This window comes from Malus domestica, chromosome 07, assembly GCF_042453785.1.
Source record: "Malus domestica chromosome 07, GDT2T_hap1".
Classification (NCBI taxonomy): Eukaryota; Viridiplantae; Streptophyta; class Magnoliopsida; order Rosales; family Rosaceae; genus Malus; species Malus domestica.
In genome coordinates this window covers 7,313,400-7,337,004 of record NC_091667.1, presented here as the reverse complement: position 1 = coordinate 7,337,004, position 23,605 = coordinate 7,313,400, and the positions used below count along the sequence as shown (strand labels likewise).

Below are 23,605 nucleotides of genomic sequence, written 5' to 3'. Positions count from 1 at the left end.
ATTTGTAGAATTCAAAGGGTCTTAGTTGGGGTTGGGGTTGGAAAAAGGAATAGGATGGAGAGAGTCCTGGGGTAGGAAAAAGGAAGACGCGAAGCCGTTGGGATTTTTATTTATTTATTTTTATCACAAAAATTCTAGTTTCTTACATAATTAATTGATTAACATTGTTCTTAAATATAGCCTCCAAATATTATGATTCACTGTTAAATAAACAATTTACAAGAGTAGGTCAAGTCCACGGTTTAAAACCCTTTCAACGTGAGAAAATTTTTACTGTACTTCGAACACAAGGTTACTCACCTATCAGAATCAGGTGAAAAAAACTGAAAATTATATCGTTTATTCACTTATATCATGACACATGTTGTACCGTCTTATGTTCTGGGTGTTTGAAAAGAGCTACGCCAATAACAAACTAGCCAATACTGGTTGTGTTTGGGTTTAGTTTTTTTAGTACATCGATATTTTTACACTAAGGGAAGGGGGAGTTCGAATCTAATACATTTCACTTCCAAGTGAAAAGAATACCACCAGACCGTAGCACTGAGAGACTAGTTTAGTTGATTGCAGACTTTTCATTTCTCAATTTACCCATACAAATGTTGGAGTTAAATCACATACAATTTATGATGCATACATATATTTTGTTCCGAAGGAAATAATCTCTCTAAACATAAATGTTTCCTTTCCTTAATGGTGGAGTTGCGGCTCTTAACTAAACTTCCATCTATGATAGAGTTCTTTTTTATTAAAAAAAAATGACAACTGGTGGCATGCCACGGTTATCCATTATTTTTAGGACCAGAGAGATTATGAGGAATTTCACTTGTCCGTGGCCACAATCAAGTAAACTCACAACTCGAAGCATATATGATGTAGTACTAAAGGAATAACACAAAATCTAAAATAAGGAACAAATCCTAAATCAGTCACATGAACGTATTTGTTGAGCGACATGACACTGTTTCATGTTTGATTTTTGTTTTTGTCGGCTTGATTTCGTTTTATCTTTTTGGATCATATCCTAGATTGGACAAAGAACATATAGCCACCATTCCATAAAAGATAAGAAAAAGAATTTTAATTCCATATATGTAGACTCAAGAAACAAGTAACTGATCAAACTTTTACATTAATTACACAAACTTACAAATGGATTAATAGATATCATCAAAACAAAACAATTAATGTTGAGCGAATCGTGAAGCAAAAGCCCTCATTGGCCAAATTAATCACTTAATTTTGTGTTGTTATTATTTCGGGAGGCATGGCGAAGCGGCACAGTGGGCAAACCCTACTTTTCTTCAACCACTCGAGAATGCAGTCGTCGTGGTAAAGATGCGAGCGCGAGCACGGCATGGGGATTGCTTCCGAACCAACCTCCATCTCCTCCATGCAAATTGAACAATCTGCTGATACTTCCACTCTCACCCTTTCCAGCTTCTCGATCGATGACTTACTTGCAGGTACAAATTTAGGGTCATCCGTGTCCAGGCCTCCAAATTCATCGACAAGAACAACGATGGACACTGGCATATGAACAAGCATGCGATCACTGTAAGGTCGAGAATCAGTTTCTGCGACTAGGAAATCTTGTACTATTTTATCCACCACGGAGTGGCAAATCTGAGGAGGGACATGCAGGCTAGAAACCAGGGCCTCAGCTAGGGCAGCCCTTGACTTGTCTTCATCCATCAACAAATCGAGTTCGAGTTCGTCGAAGTAGGTTTCTTCTACTGGAAGTGAATCGTCGTCGTCCTCGGAATGCAAGGCAGGCTGACTTGTCAATATTCTGGCATCGACACCCAGCAAGAATTGGGTCCATGGCAATTCGTTGTCAGGTTCAAAAACCTCCGCCTGCTTCGATTCGCAATGGTATCCCACCACTTGCCGATCACTTACAGCTTCCATAGGTGGATCACGAAGAGAAATAAAGAAAATTAACCAGAAACTAATTAACACACGATCGAATTAGTAGTGTTTGAGCTACTGTAGTTCTTCCGAAGGCGAATGAAGCAATAGATAAATCTGAAATACTTGAGGTAGGCATATAGCGTTTATATAGACCACTTATATGCGCGTGTTTCCTTGTTAGGGTAGGATCATATTTCCAAATGAAACCAGGATTCAGAAATAATAATAAATGGAAACATATTAACGTAAACAAGTAGGATTACGAATCCTTATTTCCTTAGGATTTCTAGACTCTTAGAGCATCCCAGTGAGAGGCTTTATATAGGGCTGAAAAAGTGATAAATATAGCTCATTTTAGAGCTCCGAAGAATCTTTAGGGGCTTTATAAAAGAATCACTCCTAATGAGGGGATATATATCTTTCGGGCTCTATATGGAGCTATATATTTATTTATATAGTAATTTGATTATGCAATAAATTTATTTTTATCTTAATTTTTCTTAAATTGATTTTTAGCGTGTTATCTTAATTTTTTTAATGAACTTTTGAACCTAAAAAAATTCAAATTCTGACAAAGTTAGATTTCTTCACATATGTACAGTCGGATTAGGTTCTCTTATCTTAATCTCATCCGTTTGTTTGCTCTATGCAATCAGATAAGATAAGATTTCACTTCATGACAACCACTAGATTGAATTATCTTATCTCAATCTCAAATGTTGGTTTATTTCTCTAATTGACACATTCTCCGAAATCAAAGACAACAACTTTATAGTCTTGCAAGAAGTTCTGTCATGCCATCAACGCCGTCTATGGACCAGAATATCATCGTAAACCAACGAAGGGTGAGTTGCAAAGACTTTTGAGAAAAGCTAAGGAACGAGGGTTTCCTGGTATGCTTGGGAGCCTAGATTGCATGCACTGGGATTGGATCAAATGTCCAGTAGCATACCATGGTGCTTATACTGGACACAAAGGACACCCAATCATTGTCCTCGAAGCTGTTGCATCATATGATACATGGTGGGCTCCATTTTTGAATTAAAAATAAGAAAAAAAAAGTATGTGCTCCATTTTTTATATGGGTCCCACTAATTTTTGGGGCTATACGTAGCCTAACTTTTTGCTATCCAATAAAGGAAATTGATAGCCTTTGTGGTGGATATAACCCCATTTTCTAGCTCATTGGAGATGAAATTTCTCACTAGGGCTTTAAATATGGTAGCATCATGAAAGATAGAGCTCCCATTAGGGATGCTCTTACTATAGTCTAGTAGTATTGCTCACTTCCCCATTTCCTTAACTCATACCACATGCTCACGATAGGGTAAAAACCTTTTGAGTTCTAATTCAAATTGACTCAATGCTTTGAATGTGTTCCTGGAGAATGGTTGAATAATTTGACTTTTTTTTCTTCTTCTTTTCAAGTTTTGTTAATGTTTTTTTATTATTCTTTTTTATGTGGATGTTTGATTGCGCTAATGTTCATGGTCAAATTATGGAAGCTAATGAAATTGGCTCAATAGGATTTTTTTTCTTCTTCTGATTTTTCCTTTCTTTTTTAATTAAGTTTGTTCTTTCAAGGAAAAACACTTATAAAAAAAAATTATTTTAAGCCCGAAAAATATGTACCGTTGGTCAAAATATCTCACAGCCCAGAATTTGCCACGTGTACTTGCCGTTATTTTTTAAATTCAATTTTTTTTAACTGTTAGAAATACAATGGCCTAGAAATATAGCATTTGGAGATCCAAGGGCCCAAACAAAGCCATGTCGCCTCCACCTGTAATCAGTCGAGTACACCTACAACGGAGTCCCCATCTTTGTATTTGTGTTGGCTCAATCGCCAGAATTTGTGCATATAACGCTCACGCCTCGTCGAAAAAAAAAGTTCACGTGGTTGACACCAGGCTAACATCAGATCCACTCAGTGAGTGGGCTAGGTGATTTGAGCCCGTGTGTGGAGACGAGACCCCTTAGAGCCTAGTTGATTGGGTAAGGCTGGATGGGTTTTGGGGAGGTAGGGAAATTTGATTGCGTAATAGTCCAAGTTATTTTCTTGATGATATAAAATACTGATACGAATATATGGTAAAAATTGTTGTAATTCTAATTTACTAAACTTTATTTAGGACTAGAGAGGGAGATGGCCGACTGTAAGAGAGAGAGAAGAGAGAGATGCAATTTTGAGGTGTGTGTTGTATCACCCTATTGTGCCTTTATTTATAGTAGTAAGATAGGTTAAATCCTTACCCTGTTAGGATTATAACTCTAATATGATATTAACTACTAAAAGGAAAATTCCAAGATATCCCTACATACACTAGGATTTACACAATCACATTCCTAAACTAATAGGACTGCAACACTCCCCCTTAAGTGTGTAAATACTCAAACAAAACATCAGATCAGATCTTCAGTAGATGAGGTAGACCAGTTGATGAAGTCGTCGACACAACAGGTGAATGCAAGTCTCAAATTTAAAAGAAAGTATGCATGGGTAGTAAAACTCACAAAACCTTGCTATGGTAAAACCTAAGGTAGGTAAAAACCCATAGACTAAGGAGAAAAGTGAGAAGTATGCATAGTGTCTAAAACAAACATCAAACAGGACGAAAGTAGTGAACTCAAAGGAGCCCAGGATGGGTGCTTCATTAAAACCTTGTTAGGTAGCAAAAACCTAGTGGGAAAAATGCTTCTAATTGTAGGGAAAAGAGTACATTAAGATCAAGCGAGTTTGCTTCTGGATACTCCCCTTGAATTAGACATAACTTCCAAATAAAAAAACTGCAAGCAATTCAACTCAGATAATTTACGCATACTGATTCCTTGGACGAGCTTCTGAAAAGTAGACTTGGGCAATGACTTGGTGAAGAGATTGGCTAGGTTGTCCTGGGAATGAATTTGCTTGACTTTAATATTCTGATGTTGTTGTTGCTGGTGAGAATAAAAAAACTTTGGCACTATGCATTTGGTGTTGTCTCCCTAGATGTATCCCTTCTTTAACTGTTTGATACATGCTGCATTATCTTCAAAAATCGTTGTAGGAAAGTCAACGACGAAGGTAAGACCACTAGTGCTTCAAATATGTTACATGACTATTCTCAACCAAAAGCACTCACGTAATGCTTTATGCAGGGCGACAATGTTAACATGGTTTGAAGAAGTCACAATTAGTGTTTGCTTGGTAGACCTCCAAGATATAGCAGTGTCTCCAACAGTAAAGACATAGCCCGTTTGAGAACGTGTCATATGTGGGTTGGACAGATAATCAGCATCTACCTAACCAATGAAGCATGAATCAAGCGGCTCCTCTTGAGGATTCATGGGTGTAGAACAAGCCCAAATCTGTCATACCCTTGTGGTACAGAAAAATGTCTTTAACACAATTCTAGTGTCTGCATGTAGGCACATTGTTGTATCTAGCCAAAAGATTAACGACAAAAAAGATGTCGAGTCTAGTGCATTGAGCCAAATACAATAAAGCACCAATTGCACTTAGGAATGGAACTTCAGGCTCCAAAATCTCTTCCTCATCCTCCTTGGGACATAAGGGATTTCGTTTAGCATCTAGAGTCCGAATGACCATATGAGTACTCAAAAGCTTTGCTTTATCCTCATTAAAATGTCGCAACACATTTTGGGTGTAGTTCGATTGATGTACTAGGATTCCATCTGAACTTTGCTCGATCTCCATGCAGAGACAATATCGAGTTTTCCCAAGATCTTTCATCTCAAATTCCGATTTCAAGTGAACGGCAATTTCCCCAAGATCTGAAGGAGTTCTGATAAGGTTCATGTCGTCGACATAAATTGCAACGATTGCAAATCCGGAATATGACTTCTTTATGAACACACACGGGCATAGTTCGTTGTTCATATAACCCTGACTTGTTAAGTATTCACTCAGACGGTTATACCACATCCGCCCGGATTGTTTCAATTCGTAAAGTGATCTCCTCAATCTAATCGAGAGAGTGTTCCATGGTCTAAAACTATTTGAACCAGTCAATGCAAGTCATTTTGGAACTTTCATATAGATTTTCGTATCTAAATCCCTATAGAGATACGCGGTTATCACGTCCATAAGTTGCATATTTAGTTTTTAGGAAACTACCAAACTGATAAGGTAGCGGAATGTTATAACATTCATTATAGGGGAATATGTCTCCTCGTAATCAATCTCAGAGAGTTAAGAGAAGCCTTGCGCTACGAGACATGCTTTTTATCGCATTATTTCATTTTTCTCATCACGCTTCCTCAAGAAAACCCACTTGTAGCCCACAAGCTTCACATGTGGTGGAGTAGGAGCTACAGGCCCAAACACTTTACGTTTTGCAAGCGAATTGAGTTAGACCTGGATTGCTTGTTTCCAGTTTAACCAATCTGTTCTAAGTCAACATTCATCAACGAATGTGGTTCAATGTCATTGCTAAGCATGATGTCGGAAGCAACTGTATACGTGAATGCATCATCGACAATCATCTCATTTCGATTCCAAACCTCATCCAATACTACATAATGGACCGAAATCTCACGATTCTTGGGAGGCCGGTACGTCTCATCTAAGACATCACCGTAATCTAGAATAACCTCATGCGTTGGAACACTACTACAATATTAGCTTTAGGTGGCGGATATTAGAAAAATCTTGTCGGTTATATCTGAATAAATTCCTGGCGGATATTTAGTGGTGGATATCAAAAAAATCCTGTCGGTTAAAACCGACAATATTTTTGAATCTTTTTTTTAAAAATATTTTTGACAGATTCTGGCGGTTTTTAAGTTAATGGTGGCAGTTATAACTGACATAAATTGACTATTTTATTATTTTAATTTTTGGCGGTTATTATTTTAGTATTCTGGCGGTTATAACCGATAGAAATAAAAAAGTTATTATTTTAAAATGCTATATTGATTAAAAATAAATAAATAAACACATATTAAAATTTTTTTTTTCACTCATGATCCTAAAGTCTAATGAACCTAATTCCCACGAGCCATAAATTTTCTGAGAGAATAATAACAACATATCACAATCTAAAGCTTTATCATTTTTGTAATAAGAATTATGCTCCCTCACAGGCAAGCAACAAGATACAAAGAAATTCAAACAATTTTTTTCAATGCTCACAAAGCACATTGTCTAGCACATAAACACTCATGAACATCTGGTGTACTCTATCATGTCTTATTTTATTATTTTAAAATGTTATAATGATTAAAAATAAATAAATAAACACATGTTTTAAATATTATTTTTTTCACTCATGGTCCTGTCAGATATAACCGACACGATCAAAGCAAAATTTTGGATGGCCGCCAGAATAATCTCTAAATGTTTTTTTTTGTTATTTTTTACACATGCAATCTCGGAGTATATACAAACATATTTGACAGTTGGATCGTTGAAAAAGGTTTTGTAGAATGCATATCGCATCAAAACGATGGATTAAACAAACACCTAGAGTTAATGTTATACTTCCCCATCAAGTATACAATAAGATTTAGTGTAAATATTTTAAATTGAAGATCGAATTCATTCATTGCATTCTTATATGGTCGAGGAGTGTAGCTGTAAAAAAATCATTAAAATCGGAGCTAAAATAACCGTTAAATTTTGATTTTTCGTTTATAACCGTCGAAAACTTTTGTTCCGTTACGTAATTTCTGAATGTTTTTTTTACAATTTTTTATGTATGCAATCTCGGAGTGTGTACAAATAAGTTTGACGGTTGGATCGTTAAAAAAAGTTTCGTAGGATGCATATGCGTCAAAATGGTAGATTGAACAAACACTTAGAGTTAATATTATACTTCCATTAAGTATAAAATTAGTGTAAATATTTTAAATTGAAGATCGAATTCGTTCAATGCATTCTTATAAGGTCGAGGAGTGTAACTGTAAAAAATATCAAAATCGGAGCTAAAATAACCGTTAAATTGTGAATTTTCGTTTATAAACGTCGAAAACTTTTGTTCTATTACCTAATGTCTGAATGTTTGTTTTTTGTGATTTTTTACGTATGCGATATTGGAGTGTGTACAAATAAGTTTGACGGTTTGATCGTTGAAAAAAGTTTTGTAGAATGCGTATCACATCAAAACGATAGATTAAACAAACACTTAGAGTTAATGTTATACTTCCGCATCAAGTATAAAATAAGATTTTGTGGTATCTACTAGTGTAAATATTTTAAATTGAAGATTGAATTCGTTCATTGCATTCTTATAGGATCGAGGAGTGTAGCTGTAAATAAATCATCAAAACCGAAGCTAAAATAACCGTTAAATTGTGATTTTTCGTTTATAACTGTTGAAAACTTTTGTCCCGTTACCTAATCTTTGAATGTTTTTTTTTTGTGATTTTTTACGTATGCGATCTTGGAGTGTGTACAAATAAGTTTGACGGTTAGATCATTGAAACTGGTTTCGTAGAATGCATATCTCCGTTAAATTTCCTAAATTTTGAAGTGGGAAAAGTAATTTGTGCTAATTTTTTATTTATGTTTTTCAAGTATTGTTTAGACAATATTTAGTTTATGTGATGACACTTTCATTGTACAATTATCTTTTTGTTTCTTTTTTGCATATTTTACATGGGTTATTATCAATTAAACCAAACAATGATTTATTTAATTTTTAAAAGCGTATTCTATTTAAATACATATTCTTTATTTATTTATTAAACAAAACAATTATTATTTTATTTTTTAAAATCGTAACAAAATTTTGGGAGGGAATTTTGCCGACATTTTTTTTTGTCGGTTATAACCGACACTAATGAAAAATTTATGTCGGTTTATATTTTAAAAATGTTTATGTCGGTTTTAACCGACAGTAATGAAAATTTTCCAAAATAAAACCCTTCCATCTCTTCCTTGTGCCAGTGCCTTCTCCCTTCCCCCTTCCTTCCCTTATTGTTCTTCTTTCCACATTACTCTGCAATCTCTGTTATTCTCTACAGACTTACAATAGCCAGAGAGATGAGATTGAAGAAGGCCATTACCTCGTCGTTGGAGGATGTAATAAAGAAAGCAAGGGGTTGTGCTGTGGTGGACGGAGGCTGCTCCACCCAACTGGAGAGGCACGGCGCTGCCATCAACAACCATCTCTGGAGAGCCGTCTGCCTTATCAAACAACCCGACCTCATCAAACGGGTCTGTTTGTCTGTTTCTCTCTCTCCCTCCCTCCATTTTCTTCACTGTTTGATTGGATCTCTCTGTCTAATTGTTCTGATAAATGTTGGGTTTGGGTTGAAATTTTCAAATTCCTCAGGTTCACGTGGACTACTTGGAAGCCGGCGCTGATATTCTCATCACTTCTTCTTACCAGGTTGATTTCTTTTCCTAATACACGTTACTATTACAAACAACTTGTTCTTCTTTTATCTTTTTAGGGTTTTGCACATTTGAACAACTTGTTCTTTTTTTCGTTTAACAGAGCGGGGAATGATGAGTTTCCGTTATTAGCACCATAGCTCAAGTGCACGTTCAGTCGTTCAAATTCTCAACCCTAATCTTCTACAGCTCAATCTTAAGAGCCTTCAAGTACTAAACAGCTTCATCCAGAACAACGACGATGTTTATTTCATTCCTATCAGGTACAATCCCTCTCAGCGCCGTCATCATCTTCTTCATTTTCTGGCGTTTCATTTCACTGTTGCAGCTACTGTTGCTACCAATGCCAGAAGACAGTTCAAGTGAGGAACGCAGCCTTTCCTTTTTTTTATTAATATATTTTCTGTCGGTTTTATCCGACAAGAATGCTCTTATTTATTCTTATTAATAAATTCTCTGTCGGTTATATCCGACAGAAGTTCTGTCGGCTTTAGCCAACATAAATGCTCTTATTTATTCATTATTAATATATTCTCTTTCGGTTATATCCGACACAATTTCTGTCGTTTTAGAGTATTTTTTGTCGAAAAATTCATTCCTTGATGCTGGCAATGATGTCGCTTATTATATCCGCCACTGCATCTATTTTCTGTCGGATTTTGCTTAAAATCCGACAGTAATATACGTTTTTTGTTGGTTTTTGGACCGTCAGTTATAGATAATTTTGTAGTAGTGGAACATATGAGTAAGCAATGGTCGGATTTAGACTAGGGTTACTAATTTGTGCCATTTTCCTCTTATGGGGTTGTGAATCCTTTGAACCAAAGTGTCTGATACGCTTCAGTTTCAGACTGAGGGTACATGGATCTAAATGAGACATAATGGAGTAATCCACGATAATTCGTGGCGTTCTACATGAACGTTAGTGATCTTATCTCCTCCTAACGACATGAAGACTGTCTCATCGAGGTGAAAATCTATAAAACGTGTGGTAAAAAAATCTCCTATCAAGGGCTTTAAGTAGAAAATAATTGATGGTGAATCATAACCAACATAGATTCCCATTTTTCTTTGAGGACCCATTTTGGTACATAGTGGTGGCGCTATTGGCACATAGACTGCACACCCAAACACACGTCAATGCGAGACATCAGACTCGTATCCAGTAACCAACTGTAATGGTGAATGAGGTTAGGTAGCGATCGGCCTCAGGTGGACCAACATAGCTGCGTGCAATATTGCATGGCCTTAGGCAGATATCAGCAAGTTGATATGCATAACCAAAGTTCAAGTTATTATTTAAAGGCACTTTATGAAAGCTTTTGCCAGGCTATTTTGGGTGTGAACATGGGGTAAATGATGTTCAACTTCAATCTCAACAGACATGCAATAATCGTCAAAAGTCTGTGACGTAAACTCTCTAGCATTATCCAGTCGAATCGACTTGATCGGATAATCAGGATGGTGAGCCTTAAGCTTAATAATTTGTGCTAGGAGTTTTTGCAAATGCAGCATTACGTGTGGACAATAAGCAGACATGTGACCATCGCGTCGTTGCATCAACCAACACCATGAAGTTTTTAAATGGTTCGCATGTTGGTTGGATAGGTCCACAAATATCCTCTTAAATCTTCTGAAGAAACTTAAGAGGGTCGTGAATAATCTTTGTAAGTGAGGGTTGAATGTTCAACTTCTTCAGGGAGCATGCTTTACAAAGCAGATGGTCATGATAAGATTTTAAGTAATGCCCATGTGATACTTTAAAGATACGACACATCATATCTCATCCTGGATGTCCTATTCGATTATACCAAAGCAGAAGAGTGCTCTGGAACCCAGTCATAGGGTTGGCTGCGTGATGTGTCTCCAAGGATCGAATGGTTGTTATGTACAACCCACTCGGGGGACATTCCAACTTCTCGTGAATACACTTCTGGCCATATTCGTAAGAAGTCATACAAAGAAATTCATAACCATTCTCTTCAATGGTTTCAATATGATATTGATTATCTCGAATATCTCTAAAACTCAGCAATGTTCTGCCGGAACGTGGAGAATAGAGTGCCTCTTTAATGGTTAATTCAGTACCATTAGACAACATAATACGAGCTTTTTTGTATCCTTCTATCAGATTAGATGGCTTGAGAGGGTTGTCAGAGGTGCATTTTTAGGTATGAAGTTAGTAAAACAGTGTTTCTCACACAATATGGTGTGCGTGGTGTCACTATCAGCCAAACAACTAACTTCCCCACTAGTCATACCTAGAAATAAATTAATTGAATCGGTCACATGCATAAATAAAATTCCATTCATTCAATTAATCAATTTGAGAAATAGTATCCATAAAATAATTATTAATTCAAAACAAACCAATCCAAACAAATCATTCCATAGACTTAGAAAAATTATCCAAAAAGTAAACCATAAACCTAAATTTTAAGGGAGAGGTTCGGCCATTAGGGGTATAAAAACACCCTAACATGTCTTAGAAAAATAAAACTCTATTCTTCCATGTGAGTGGATGCCTCCTGAAAAATCTGAAACCTCCAAAGTTGTAGTAATATCTTCGAGATGTTCTACATGCACAAAGTTAGTTTCACGACGTGAATGATACTTGGCAATAGCCATGACAGGGTTTCCGTCGGTTGTGGCTGCTAAGATTAGTCGTATGCGCTTCAAGCGGAGTGTTTAAGCCAGTGGGTCAAGTTTAATAGTTGGTTCTGCTTTTCAGCGAGAAGTAAAACAGATATTAAATCCAAAAATTTGGTGAACTTATGTGCCCATATTGTTGCTGCAGGACAATATTGGTGGCATTGAAGATCAAATATGTCTTCTCCAAGAGATCCTGTTCGGTTAAGTCCTTTTTACAGAACTTAAGCAGTGATCGGATTCTACAAACTTCAGAGTTGTATTCATTCACAGACTTAAAGTCTTGGAAGCGTAAATGTTGCCAGTCATGTCTTGCTTCAGACAAGTAAATGTCTTTCTGGTGATCAAAGCAATCGGCCAAAGCGAGCCAAAGTGTGTATGGATCCTCTTCTGCGAGGTACTCGGTCTGCAGTGCATCATGGATGTGTCTACAAATGAAGATCATAGCAGTAGCTTTCTAAGCTTCGTCAACAGGTTCATCGTCGGTAGGTTCTCGATAGTAGCACTAAGACTTTGTGTAGTAAGATGGAGCTTCACGTCTTAAACCCATTTTAGGTGTTTTCATCCAGAGACATCCAGAGCTGTGAAATCGAGCTTGTTCAAGTTCGACATGTCCCTAAAACAGAGGGTACAACAAAACGTGGTTAGTCGTATGGAAAGCCATAGACATATATCGTAGAACATGCGGGTTCTATACACATGTATTGGTTTAATTTAAGCATGGAAGCTACGGGTTTCATGTGGTAAGTTTTGAATGAAAACTGCGGGTTTTAAAGGAGCTAAATTTGAAATTACAAGTTCGATTTAATTATGAACGTTCGATTCATATATAGGGGTACCTGCAAGAACACATAAGACAATATACAATAAAAAATGTAGTGAATTTGTGGATTGCTTCAGGAACTCAAGTGTGAGTGCATTGGGACTACGAAAGATAGTTAACTGTTCAAAGAAATGAAATAATTTATTGAATCATTAATTGCCAAAAAGTGAACTTCAAGTCAATAATTTTGGATTAATTATTAAATTAATGGACTGCTGGTCACTTTAATTATTTCAATAGATCATAACCGCTCAGGTTTGATCGTAGAAGCAAAAATCATAATAACATTCGGGTTAAAATTATAGCCCAATCTTGGTGGGCTTGGGTGCTGTGTGCAGGGTAATGCCTTAAAAGAGGTTTAATGGGCCACGGGTTAGCTGTGGAACAACCCAATCATGGATGCAGGCCATGGACCGTGTGTGTGGGACAGGCCCAGCAGCAAAGTTGTTGGTTTGTGGGCCACAAAAGGTGCATGTGCATAGACCCAACACGAAGCTAGCCCGTGATGGGTGTGTGCGAAACCCATCGAGAGCTAGCTTCGTTGTGGGCGTTCTAGGCAAGCCCAGCCACATGGGCTGGCTTTAGTGATCGCTGGCCGAGTTAGATGGCGAGCCCAACAAGCAAAGCTTGTTGGCTTGATGGGCCGAGACAAGGACAGAGTCCAACAAAGGCTTGCTGGCCTACTGGAGTGGACTCAAGGCTTCAGGTCCTGCATAAACCAACCCAGGCCGAGGCCTAGTTGCAGTACAGTGGCAGCAAGCCCATAAGGCTATTGCGAGAGGTCCATGGCGTCGAAACGATGCTGTTCCTAGCTGTGGCGTGGAGCCATGACTCAACTGCGAAAAATCCCAAATTTTTTTTTTTAATTCTAGGGATAAAAACCCTAATTGCTTTTAAATTAATTTCGATGCATTGACTCACAAATTCCACATAGCATAATTGCGTATTGCATGAACAAATATATATATATATATTGACAAAATATTTGAACACATATGCAATATATATATAATTGAAAGTAAAATATAAATATAAGGGGTTCATGCATCATGGAAATATTTTCATGCTTCATAGTCATTTCAAATATCTTAATTTATTTTAAAAGAACCTGATTGGCAGACAATAATTGAAAGCCCTTAATGTTGTAGAAGAAAGTCTCATCCACGATCCTTCAGTTCCTTAGTTTCTGGTAAGAGCATGTTGATAACGTGTTGTAGGCCTAATTTACTGAAATGTATTTAAGACTAGAGAGGGAGAGGGCCGGCGGCAAGAGAGAGAAGAGAGAGATGTAATTCTGAAGTATGTGTTATATCATTCCATTATGCCCTTATTTATAGTAGTAGGATATGTTAAATCCTTATCCTTTTAGGATTGCAATTCTAATAGGATATTAACTACTAAAAAGAATATTTCAAGATATCCTATACACATTAGAATTTACACAATCATATTCCTAAGATGAAACAAAAATAACATTATCGGATCTAAAATGATTCGCTTTTTAGTATTTTCAACTTTTAACAGTATCAGATTAGGTGCTAGACATGTGTCAACAAATCACACAAGTCACAGGCTTGGCCGAGGCTCCTTGAGCCCAGCAGACATGGACTTTACCGAGTTTGGGACCCAAATAAATCTCGTTTATTGGTGCTAGCCTAGCCAGCTCCAACTCAAGTGCACCCAGTTGACTGAACGATTTACGCATCTGCTCTCCATTTCTTCCTCAACAACGCCATACATACCAGACGAGTACGTCTCTTAATTACCTTAATTGTTTCTCAATAATTCATCGTTTTAGTTTCTGGGTATTCATAGTTTGTCAGGTTTGACAAATGGGTTCTGATTGTTTATCGTTTTCTCCTGCTTTGGTTCTTGGTTTCGTAGATTCTGTATATTTCGTACTTTGTATTAGAATTTCGTAGCTTTTAGAAATATGGATGTGGGAAAGTTGATTTATTTTTCTCTGATTCTTAAATTTCCATCACAGTACGAGTTGGATATCGTTAATCGTTAGGACTATTGCAAAAATGTATAAGGGGTGAGTAAGGAGATATGGTTTCTGGAGCAGCGATGGTAGGGAGAGATGGTGGAAAGCTAGGAAGCAGGTTGGAAGTGATGATATTGACGAGTGAATGATTGAGATCAGCTAAACTAAAACTAAAAGCAACTATATACGAGTTCTTTACAGGATTTCCCATTTGTGTTGAGTCCACAAATCAGAATATTGCGTAGCGGATTCGGTCAAATGTGATTAATGATTTCCTGGAAGGAAATCTAGATTGACTTCTTTGGAAATTGTGTCTTCGGTTTTGGTTTATGGTTCCAGACGGTTACTTGTTATCGGCAAGTTTGGACTCAAATTTGAAATAAGTTTTAGATGGACTTGTTTGTCTCTCGTTGTGGCTGTTTTGAGTGCGTTAAAATGGGATGTGATGCACTCTGCTGTGATTAGTAATTAGTTCAAGTTTAATGGATTATAAGCCTACAAATATATTCACTATTTTTAGTCTAAGTTTATGGAGTTGCAGAAGATTGTTATTTGTAGATTATATAAACCCTGTGTTATCAACTGAACCTTTTCTTTACCTTTGGGGTTTGTATTGCATGCACCGTCCATTATGATCTTTGGGGTTCAGTTGATGTCAAATTTATTGTTGCAATTGATCATATCTATTTTGTTCTGTTTGGTTTTTCATCTGTAGGTTATTCGCAACTTTAATCTCTTAGCATCGAAATGGGGAGTGTCAATGACGACAAGCTCAGATTTTGCATTGACAGAGGGGGAACCTTCACTGATGTCTATGCTGAGATCCCAGGTCAGCCTGATGGACGGGTTTTAAAACTTTTGTCTGTAGATCCATCAAACTACGACGATGCTCCTGTCGAAGGAATTCGGAGGATTCTTGAAGAGTTTACGGGGAAGAAAATTCCCCGTGCTTCAAAAATTCCCACTGATAAGATAGAGTGGATAAGAATGGGTACGACTGTAGCAACTAATGCACTTTTGGAAAGAAAAGGGGAAAGGATTGCTCTTTGTGTGACTCGAGGTTTTCGTGATTTGCTTCAGATTGGCAACCAGGCTCGTCCCAAGATATTTGACCTCACTGTATCAAAACCATCAAACCTTTATGAGGAGGTTATTGAAGTTGATGAGAGAGTTGAGCTTGCTCGTGATAATGAAGATTCTTCTTCTTCACCATCATTAGTTAAGGGGATTTCTGGTGAGATGGTTAGAGTTGTAAAGCCTATTGATGTAGAAACTTTGAAACCGTTACTCCAAGGTTTGTTGAAGAAGGGCATTAGCTGTTTGGCTGTTGTGTTAATGCATTCATATACTTACCCACAACATGAAGTAGCGGTTGCAAGCCTAGCGGAGAATTTGGGCTTCAGACATGTGTCCTTATCTTCAGCGTTGACACCCATGGTTCGAGCTGTTCCTCGGGGTCTAACAGCTAGTGTTGATGCATATTTGACGCCAGTAATTAAAGAGTATCTAACAGGGTTTATGTCAAAATTTGATGAAGGGGTGGAGAAGGTGAATGTTTTGTTTATGCAATCTGATGGTGGACTTGCACCAGAAAGTCGATTTTCAGGGCATAAAGCTGTTTTATCTGGTCCTGCTGGTGGGGTTGTGGGTTACTCACAAACACTTTTTGGGCTTGAAACTGAGAAACCTCTCATTGGGTTTGACATGGGTGGCACATCTACAGATGTGAGCCGTTATGCTGGGACTTATGAACAAGTCCTGGAAACCCAGATTGCAGGTACCATAATACAAGCACCTCAGCTTGACATAAGTACAGTAGCTGCTGGTGGTGGATCAAAGTTGAAGTTCCAGTTTGGATCTTTCCGGGTAGGACCGGAATCAGTGGGTGCACATCCTGGTCCAGTATGTTACCGGAAAGGTGGGGAGTTGGCAGTTACAGATGCAAACTTAGTTCTCGGATATGTAATTCCTGATTATTTCCCACCAATATTTGGGCTCAATGAAGATGAGCCTCTAGATATCAAGGCAACAAGAGACAAGTTTGCAAACCTTGCAAGCCAAATAAATTCCTACCGGAAAAGCCAGGATCCATCTGCAAAGGACATGACAGTGGAGGACATTGCACTGGGATTTGTAAATGTTGCCAATGAGACTATGTGCCGTCCGATAAGGCAGTTAACGGAGATGAAGGGCCATGAAACAAGGAACCATGCCCTTGCTTGCTTTGGAGGTGCTGGGCCTCAGCATGCCTGTGCAATTGCTAGATCATTGGGTATGAAAGAAGTACTTATACACAGATTTTGTGGAATCTTAAGTGCTTATGGGATGGGATTGGCAGATGTTGTAGAAGACGCACAGGAGCCTTACTCTGCAGTTTACAGTCTTAAATCTGTCGAGGAAGCCTCTCACAGGGAAGCTACTTTATTGAATCAAGTAAAGAAGAAGCTGCACGATCAAGGTTTTAAAGATGAAAACATGACAACAGAGACATATCTGAATTTGAGATATGAAGGTACGGACACCTCAATCATGGTTAAGAAACGAATTTCTGAAGATGGGAGAGGATTTAACTATGATATTGACTTTGTGGAACTATTCCAGCAGGAGTATGGTTTTAAATTACTGAATAGGAATATCCTAAAATGTGATGTTAGGGTTCGTGGGGTAGGTGTCACTAATATATTGAAGCCCCTGCCTGTGGAATCTACCTCATGTTCTCCTAAAGTTGAAGGTAATTACAAGGTTTATTTTGGGAGTGGGTGGCAGGAAACACCTCTATACAAGCTTGAGAAACTCGGGTATGGGCATATCTTGCCTGGCCCGGCAATAATCATGAATGGGAATAGTACTGTAATAGTAGAACCTAAATGTAAAGCTATAATAACCAAATATGGTAACATTAGAATTGAAATTGACTCTACTCCAAGCACCATGAAAGTAGCGGACAAAGTTGCTAATGTTGTGCAGCTCTCAATCTTCAATCATAGATTTATGGGTATAGCCGAACAGATGGGAAGGACCCTGCAGAGAACTTCCATATCAACCAATATCAAGGAGCGGCTAGATTTCTCTTGTGCCCTCTTTGGACCTGATGGGGGACTAGTTGCCAATGCCCCTCATGTCCCTGTGCATTTAGGAGCAATGTCCAGTACTGTCCGGTGGCAGATCAATTACTGGGGTGACAACTTGGATGAAGGAGATGTTTTGGTCACCAATCATCCTTGTGCCGGAGGTAGTCATCTTCCTGATATAACTGTTATTACCCCTGTATTTGATAATGGAAGGCTGGTGTTTTTTGTGGCGAGTAGAGGGCATCATGCAGAGATTGGGGGTATTACTCCTGGAAGCATGCCACCTTTTTCCAAATCTATATGGGAAGAAGGGGCTGCCATAAAAGCATTCAAGCTTGTGGAAAAGGGAATTTTTCAAGAAGAAGGGATCATTCGACTTCTTCGATTCCCCTGTTCTGATGAATTGGTTCAAAAGATCCCAGGCACTCGCAGGATTCAAGATAATCTGTCAGATCTTCGAGCTCAAGTAGCTGCGAACCAGAGGGGAATTACACTTATCAAAGAGCTTATTGAGCAGTATGGTTTGGACACTGTTCAGGCTTACATGACCTATGTACAGCTAAATGCAGAAGAAGCAGTGAGAGAAATGCTTAAGTCTGTTGCTGCGAGAGTTTTATCTCAGTCGGCTAGTTCTGGAGATCAGAGTTCTGTTACTATTGAAGAAGAGGATTACATGGATGATGGATCCGTTATTCATTTGAAACTTACAATTGATTCTGTTAAAGGGGAAGCAAATTTTGATTTCAGTGGAACCAGTCCGGAAGTATATGGGAATTGGAATGCTCCAGAAGCCGTAACTGCTGCAGCAGTTATATACTGTCTTCGCTGCTTGGTGGATGTTGACATTCCTCTAAATCAAGGTTGTTTGGCTCCTGTGAAAATCTATATTCCACCAGGCTCTTTCCTTTCTCCAAGTGATAAGGCTGCTGTCGTGGGTGGTAACGTTCTCACTTCTCAGAGAATAACTGACGTTGTGCTTACTGCATTCCAAGCTTGTGCTTGTTCACAGGGTTGTATGAATAATCTCACTTTTGGGGATAATACATTTGGTTATTATGAAACAATCGGAGGTGGGAGTGGAGCTGGTCCAACTTGGGATGGGACGAGTGGAGTGCAGTGTCATATGACCAATACCCGAATGACTGATCCAGAAATTTTTGAACAGAGATATCCTGTTCTTTTGCATAAATTTGGCCTGAGAGAGAACAGCGGTGGAGTTGGGTATCATAGAGGGGGTGATGGGCTTGTAAGGGAGATAGAGTTCAAGCGCCCAATTGTTGTGAGCATTCTTTCAGAGAGGCGTGTTCACGCACCAAGGGGGTTGAAAGGAGGGAAAGATGGTGCTCGGGGGGCTAACTTCCTAATCACAAAAGATAAGCGAAGGGTTTATCTTGGCGGGAAGAACACGGTTGAAGTGCAGTCGGGGGAAATTCTTCAGATTTTAACTCCTGGTGGTGGTGGATGGGGCTCTCCTCGTTGATGCCGAGTCTTGATATGTCTAGCATGTTTCTCTTTACATCACTATCTGGTAAGATTTTAGTATTTGTGGTCACCTTCATGTTTTCCAGTTGATACTTGGTAAATTTGATTTCCAAATAAATCCGTCGTGATAAAAAATTTGAGAGAACATATCATAAATTTGATACTGCAGCTATTCCATTTGATGTTGTTAATGAAATAAAATTCAGTTACCAACCTTTTACTTTCATCTGCTAAACTTAGTTACTCTACTAATTCTTTTTGTCAAACCTTTCATTGTTTGGTGTTTTTTTATCCAACGATTTCTTGTCAATGAGAATTGGACTCAGAACCTCCTCCGGATTTGGTTCCTTTGCATTCATGCTACGGAGCTGCATACTCAGTTGCCTCTTTTGTTTCCCGGTGTCGTGGCCGCCATAATTGGAATGTAGTTGTGCCGAGTTTGCTATTTAACGTTCTAGCAAGCGATGTAAATATTTTTAATTCACATCTAACGAAAGGTCCTATATAAAAGGCTCAGACCTCCTTCGTCGAGTAAAGTTCAAATTTTGTGTCACTAGACCAAATGTTCAATGATTCGTTTTGTCAAACTTTATTTAACAAAACAAACCTCTCTACATTATTGTTTCTCTTCACCATCTCTTGGGGAGTTTGGAGGTAGTTGGCAATTGTAGAAGGTCCTAGAAAGTCAAAAAGCAAATAAGACCAGTTCTGTTAGTTCAACTAACATAACAAGACCGAAAGCATAAAATTTAGGACAGTCACTTCCTCTCTCTTCTAATATCGCCTTACATAAAATAAAAAGTAGCGAAAAAAACGTAAAAATACAAAAAGAGCATTTTCGTCGTCGTCGTTATTTCTTTTTAACTCTGTTAAGGTAGGTGATTTGTACATAAATAAAACAATTAATCAGTTTATAACAATGCCTTGCGGTTACAAACCAGCCCCGCTTTCACCGCTCTGTTTTGAAACCTTCCCACCACCGGATATATCCTCCATAATTCCCATCCACCACTTTGTTGGATTCCGGCAACAACTTGACTCGATCTAACAAAAAAAAATCAACAAAGAGAGACAAGAACAATTACACAGAACTCTGAAAACATTGTCGGTCGCGCCGCAGAAGAAGGATCATTGTCTCTTTTTCTTTACCTTCGATGGAGGAAAAGAAAGGAGATGCTAGAGTCTCTGTCATCTCCGGTCTCTTCTTCGTCTGCATTATCGCAGGCGGAGTATTTCTTTTCCTTTACATGCTTCTACCCGAAGAAAAAACCCAACCATGGTACCCCTTTGTAGGAATGGTGCTTGTGGCTATTCCATGGGCATTTTGGATCATGACATGTCTCTACAGATGCTTTAGGCCCGCCGGGGCCATGCATACCGGGGACAGCGGTCGCTATGCCAAGGCAGGCAGCAGCCGGGCAGCCACCATCCCCACCACGAGCGGCGCATTGACAGCTGGCAATGCATCATCTGCGGACTCCCCTTTTCATTCACCTGATGGTGACCGAAGGGTACAGTTTGCCGGGGTTGTTGTAATGGGGAACGAAGATGAGGGTGGACGCGGAGGCCAGAACGGAAACGACAACCATCATCAAGCCATAGACATGGAACATCATGATACGATCAATGATTCAGTTGGTTCTACGGATAGTGAAATGCCGTTGAGATTAATGGTGTGATTTCTTTTTATAATGGTATGAATGTTGCCGAGTAGCGCTGTGCTGGTAGTCGATATATATCTCCGCCCCCCTGCAAATGGACTAGTCTCGTGGCAACTGCCATGGAATGGCAAGAATCATATGCAACTATGTATAACATCCTTCTCCTGCCACGGGGAACGAAAGCTCGAGGACGATTAAGTATATGGGGAGGTGAGTATGGAGTTTATTCTTGGTGTGAGTGTGACCGTGTTAATGTTGTCTGAAGAAAGCAGGAAAATATTTTAGAGGTAAACTGGAACCATGTAAAGTCTTTCCCAACAATGATCATACGTGTAGTTTGATGCTAGAAAGTGAAGTAACTAAAGAGGAACGGTTTTCTTTGTTGTAATTTGATTTTCTTAAGCTTATTAGCATAATGTAAGTTCAGATTGTCCAATTGCTCTTCTGTTTTTCGGGAACCTCGGTTTTCTAGTTGAGTTTTAACTTTCAAGAACACCAACTTCTTTCCTCATCTAACTCTCTCATTATGCATTTCAATGAATAGCTAGATATTTGGCAAACAAATCTAAGATGGAAGGAGAATCTACACGTCACACTCCATGTTTTGGATGCACCTTCTTCTTCTTCTTCTTCAATCGGCAGTTAGAATCGCACACGCTACTGATTCACCCCAACTTCTTCTCCATTTCTCTAGTGAAGCTGGTGTTCTCCTTCACCCTTATGCTCAATCTCCACAACCTGTTTCTCTTCTCTTTCCTCATCTTATAGCACTCTCTTTCAAGCTCCATCCCCTTTATGCTCATTTTCTGCATTTTGGATTCTCATTTTTCCCTCACCAACATCCAACTTTGCTTCATTCTCCTCTGCAGCCTGCTTTGTTGATCTTTCATCCGAACCCTGCACCTCCTTGATGATTGTAACCCACAGCTGCAACTGCCCTGCAAATAGAACCTGCACCACCACCCTCAGAGGCAACTTTTCATTTTTGGTAGCATGTTCACATGCTTCGGGCGACATTTCTTTAAATCCATACCTGCCACTTCCTCTTGTTCCATCTCTGTCAAGTTCCTGTGCTTATCTAAGTAGACATGAACTGCCCTGTATATTCCATTCAAGGTTCTTTGTATTCCCAACGATGCTGCATTTGACATCTCTGCTAATTCATCAAATGTATCTATCTTACCTATGTCACTGGCAACTTCAGCCAAGAATTCTTCAAATGAGTTCAGCTACTGCAACTAGCCCGGATATGTCTGAAGAAGTAAAACTCCCACAGAACACTTTCAGTATCCGCCTCAAACACCCAATCTCGTATTGCATTTCCTTGGAATAGCCTTGAGATGGTATCAAGAGGTCTTTGACTGTTGCCTGGTCCAGTTGGTTTCCAATTCTGATCTCTATCCCATTTCTACAGTCACAGCTCGCTTCCTTCCTAAAGAATAATGAAACGGAGAATAATGTGCATGGAAGTAGTCAAATGTCACGAGGCAACAGCCTCTCCACTGCTTCAAGTATTTCCCTTTGATGGTTCATCTTATCTTCCTCTCCACTGCTAGAGAAAATCCATTTCCTTGTATAGTCACAAAGCGATGCAGCCACGTACGGCAATGGAACTCCATGCTTATTCATTTTAAGGATGACAGGCTCATAGAGCCGGAGGGGACAGTGTTGTCAAAAGTCTTCCGATTGCCAATCAGCCTATAGCCTTCTTCGTCATCATCCTCACTATCGTCATATCAAATTCTTCATTGGCTGTCCAATAAGGCTGGGATTAGCTAGTGCCTTTTGAATGACAGACTCTATACAGGCATCGATTAAACCAAGCTTCACGGACCATTGGAGGAACATTTCTGTGGCTCGGAAAGCCTTGATAGTTTCATTCCAGCTAGGGAGGATTCTCCCTTGAAAATAAGAAAGTGCCCTACTTAACAGATTATTTTTGCTGTGGTTTTCAGTCTTTTCCAGGTAGTGAGATACACAAATGAGAGGTACAACATTCTCAGTGGACATCTGAATTTCATAGCCGTGGTAGAATCTGGCAACAAGCACAAGAGGGTCTGCGATTTCCGTTTGAGTAAGGCAGCAACTTTGGCTGATTTTTCAGCCAGAAGAACCTGCAAACTGTAGCTTTGATAAAACCGTATGTCCTTTTTGTACCAGCCATACAGAACAAAAGCATACATGATTAGATAGGGTTGTTTCAAATGCCAGTGTATATATGCATATTGTAATTTCAAATACTCCGCAATGTTTTGTGATTGAGGAAGGAAATATGGTTTCATATTACCCTTCTAGTAAAATTGGAAAAATATATAGAAGGTTAGCATGACCAATGCGGGAGAATGAGATAATTAGAACCGCTCACTCATTTTCAGAATTTTTTTTTTTTATTTTGAGAAAACAATACGATATTCATTGATGAAATTGAAAACACACAAAACTTGGGAGTAGAGTGCAAAAATGAACTAAAACCTTGCTGATGATTTCCAACTTTTTTTTATTGAACATCCATTCTTTTTCAAAGTTTAATCATGGCGCTTTGACTAAAGGCCATGTCAGCATATTTAATTTAATTTTCATGTAATTATTGTGTTTTTTTAAACCAAAATGCCATATATTGATTTTCAAACTTGTCTTTTTAGTTGTAGGTTTTATTTTTGTTTCCTTATTTGCACGGAC

General features: G+C 38.6%; 2 protein-coding genes across 2 annotated transcripts; both read left to right on the top strand.

The window, feature by feature from the left end:
• The first annotated feature begins 14,342 nt into the window (after positions 1–14,342).
• LOC103410030 (5-oxoprolinase 1) lies at positions 14,343–19,478 on the top strand. The gene is made up of 2 exons (XM_029105423.2): positions 14,343–14,474; positions 15,428–19,478. Exon 2 carries the CDS (start codon positions 15,460–15,462, stop codon positions 19,261–19,263), a length of 3,804 nt encoding a protein of 1,267 aa, XP_028961256.1. The 5' UTR covers positions 14,343–14,474; positions 15,428–15,459; the 3' UTR covers positions 19,264–19,478.
• A 469-nt stretch (positions 19,479–19,947) lies between these two features.
• LOC114825979 (uncharacterized) lies at positions 19,948–23,101 on the top strand. The gene has a single exon (XM_029105424.2). It carries the CDS (start codon positions 20,420–20,422, stop codon positions 20,942–20,944), a length of 525 nt encoding a protein of 174 aa, XP_028961257.1. The 5' UTR covers positions 19,948–20,419; the 3' UTR covers positions 20,945–23,101.
• The last annotated feature ends 504 nt before the right edge of the window (positions 23,102–23,605 follow it).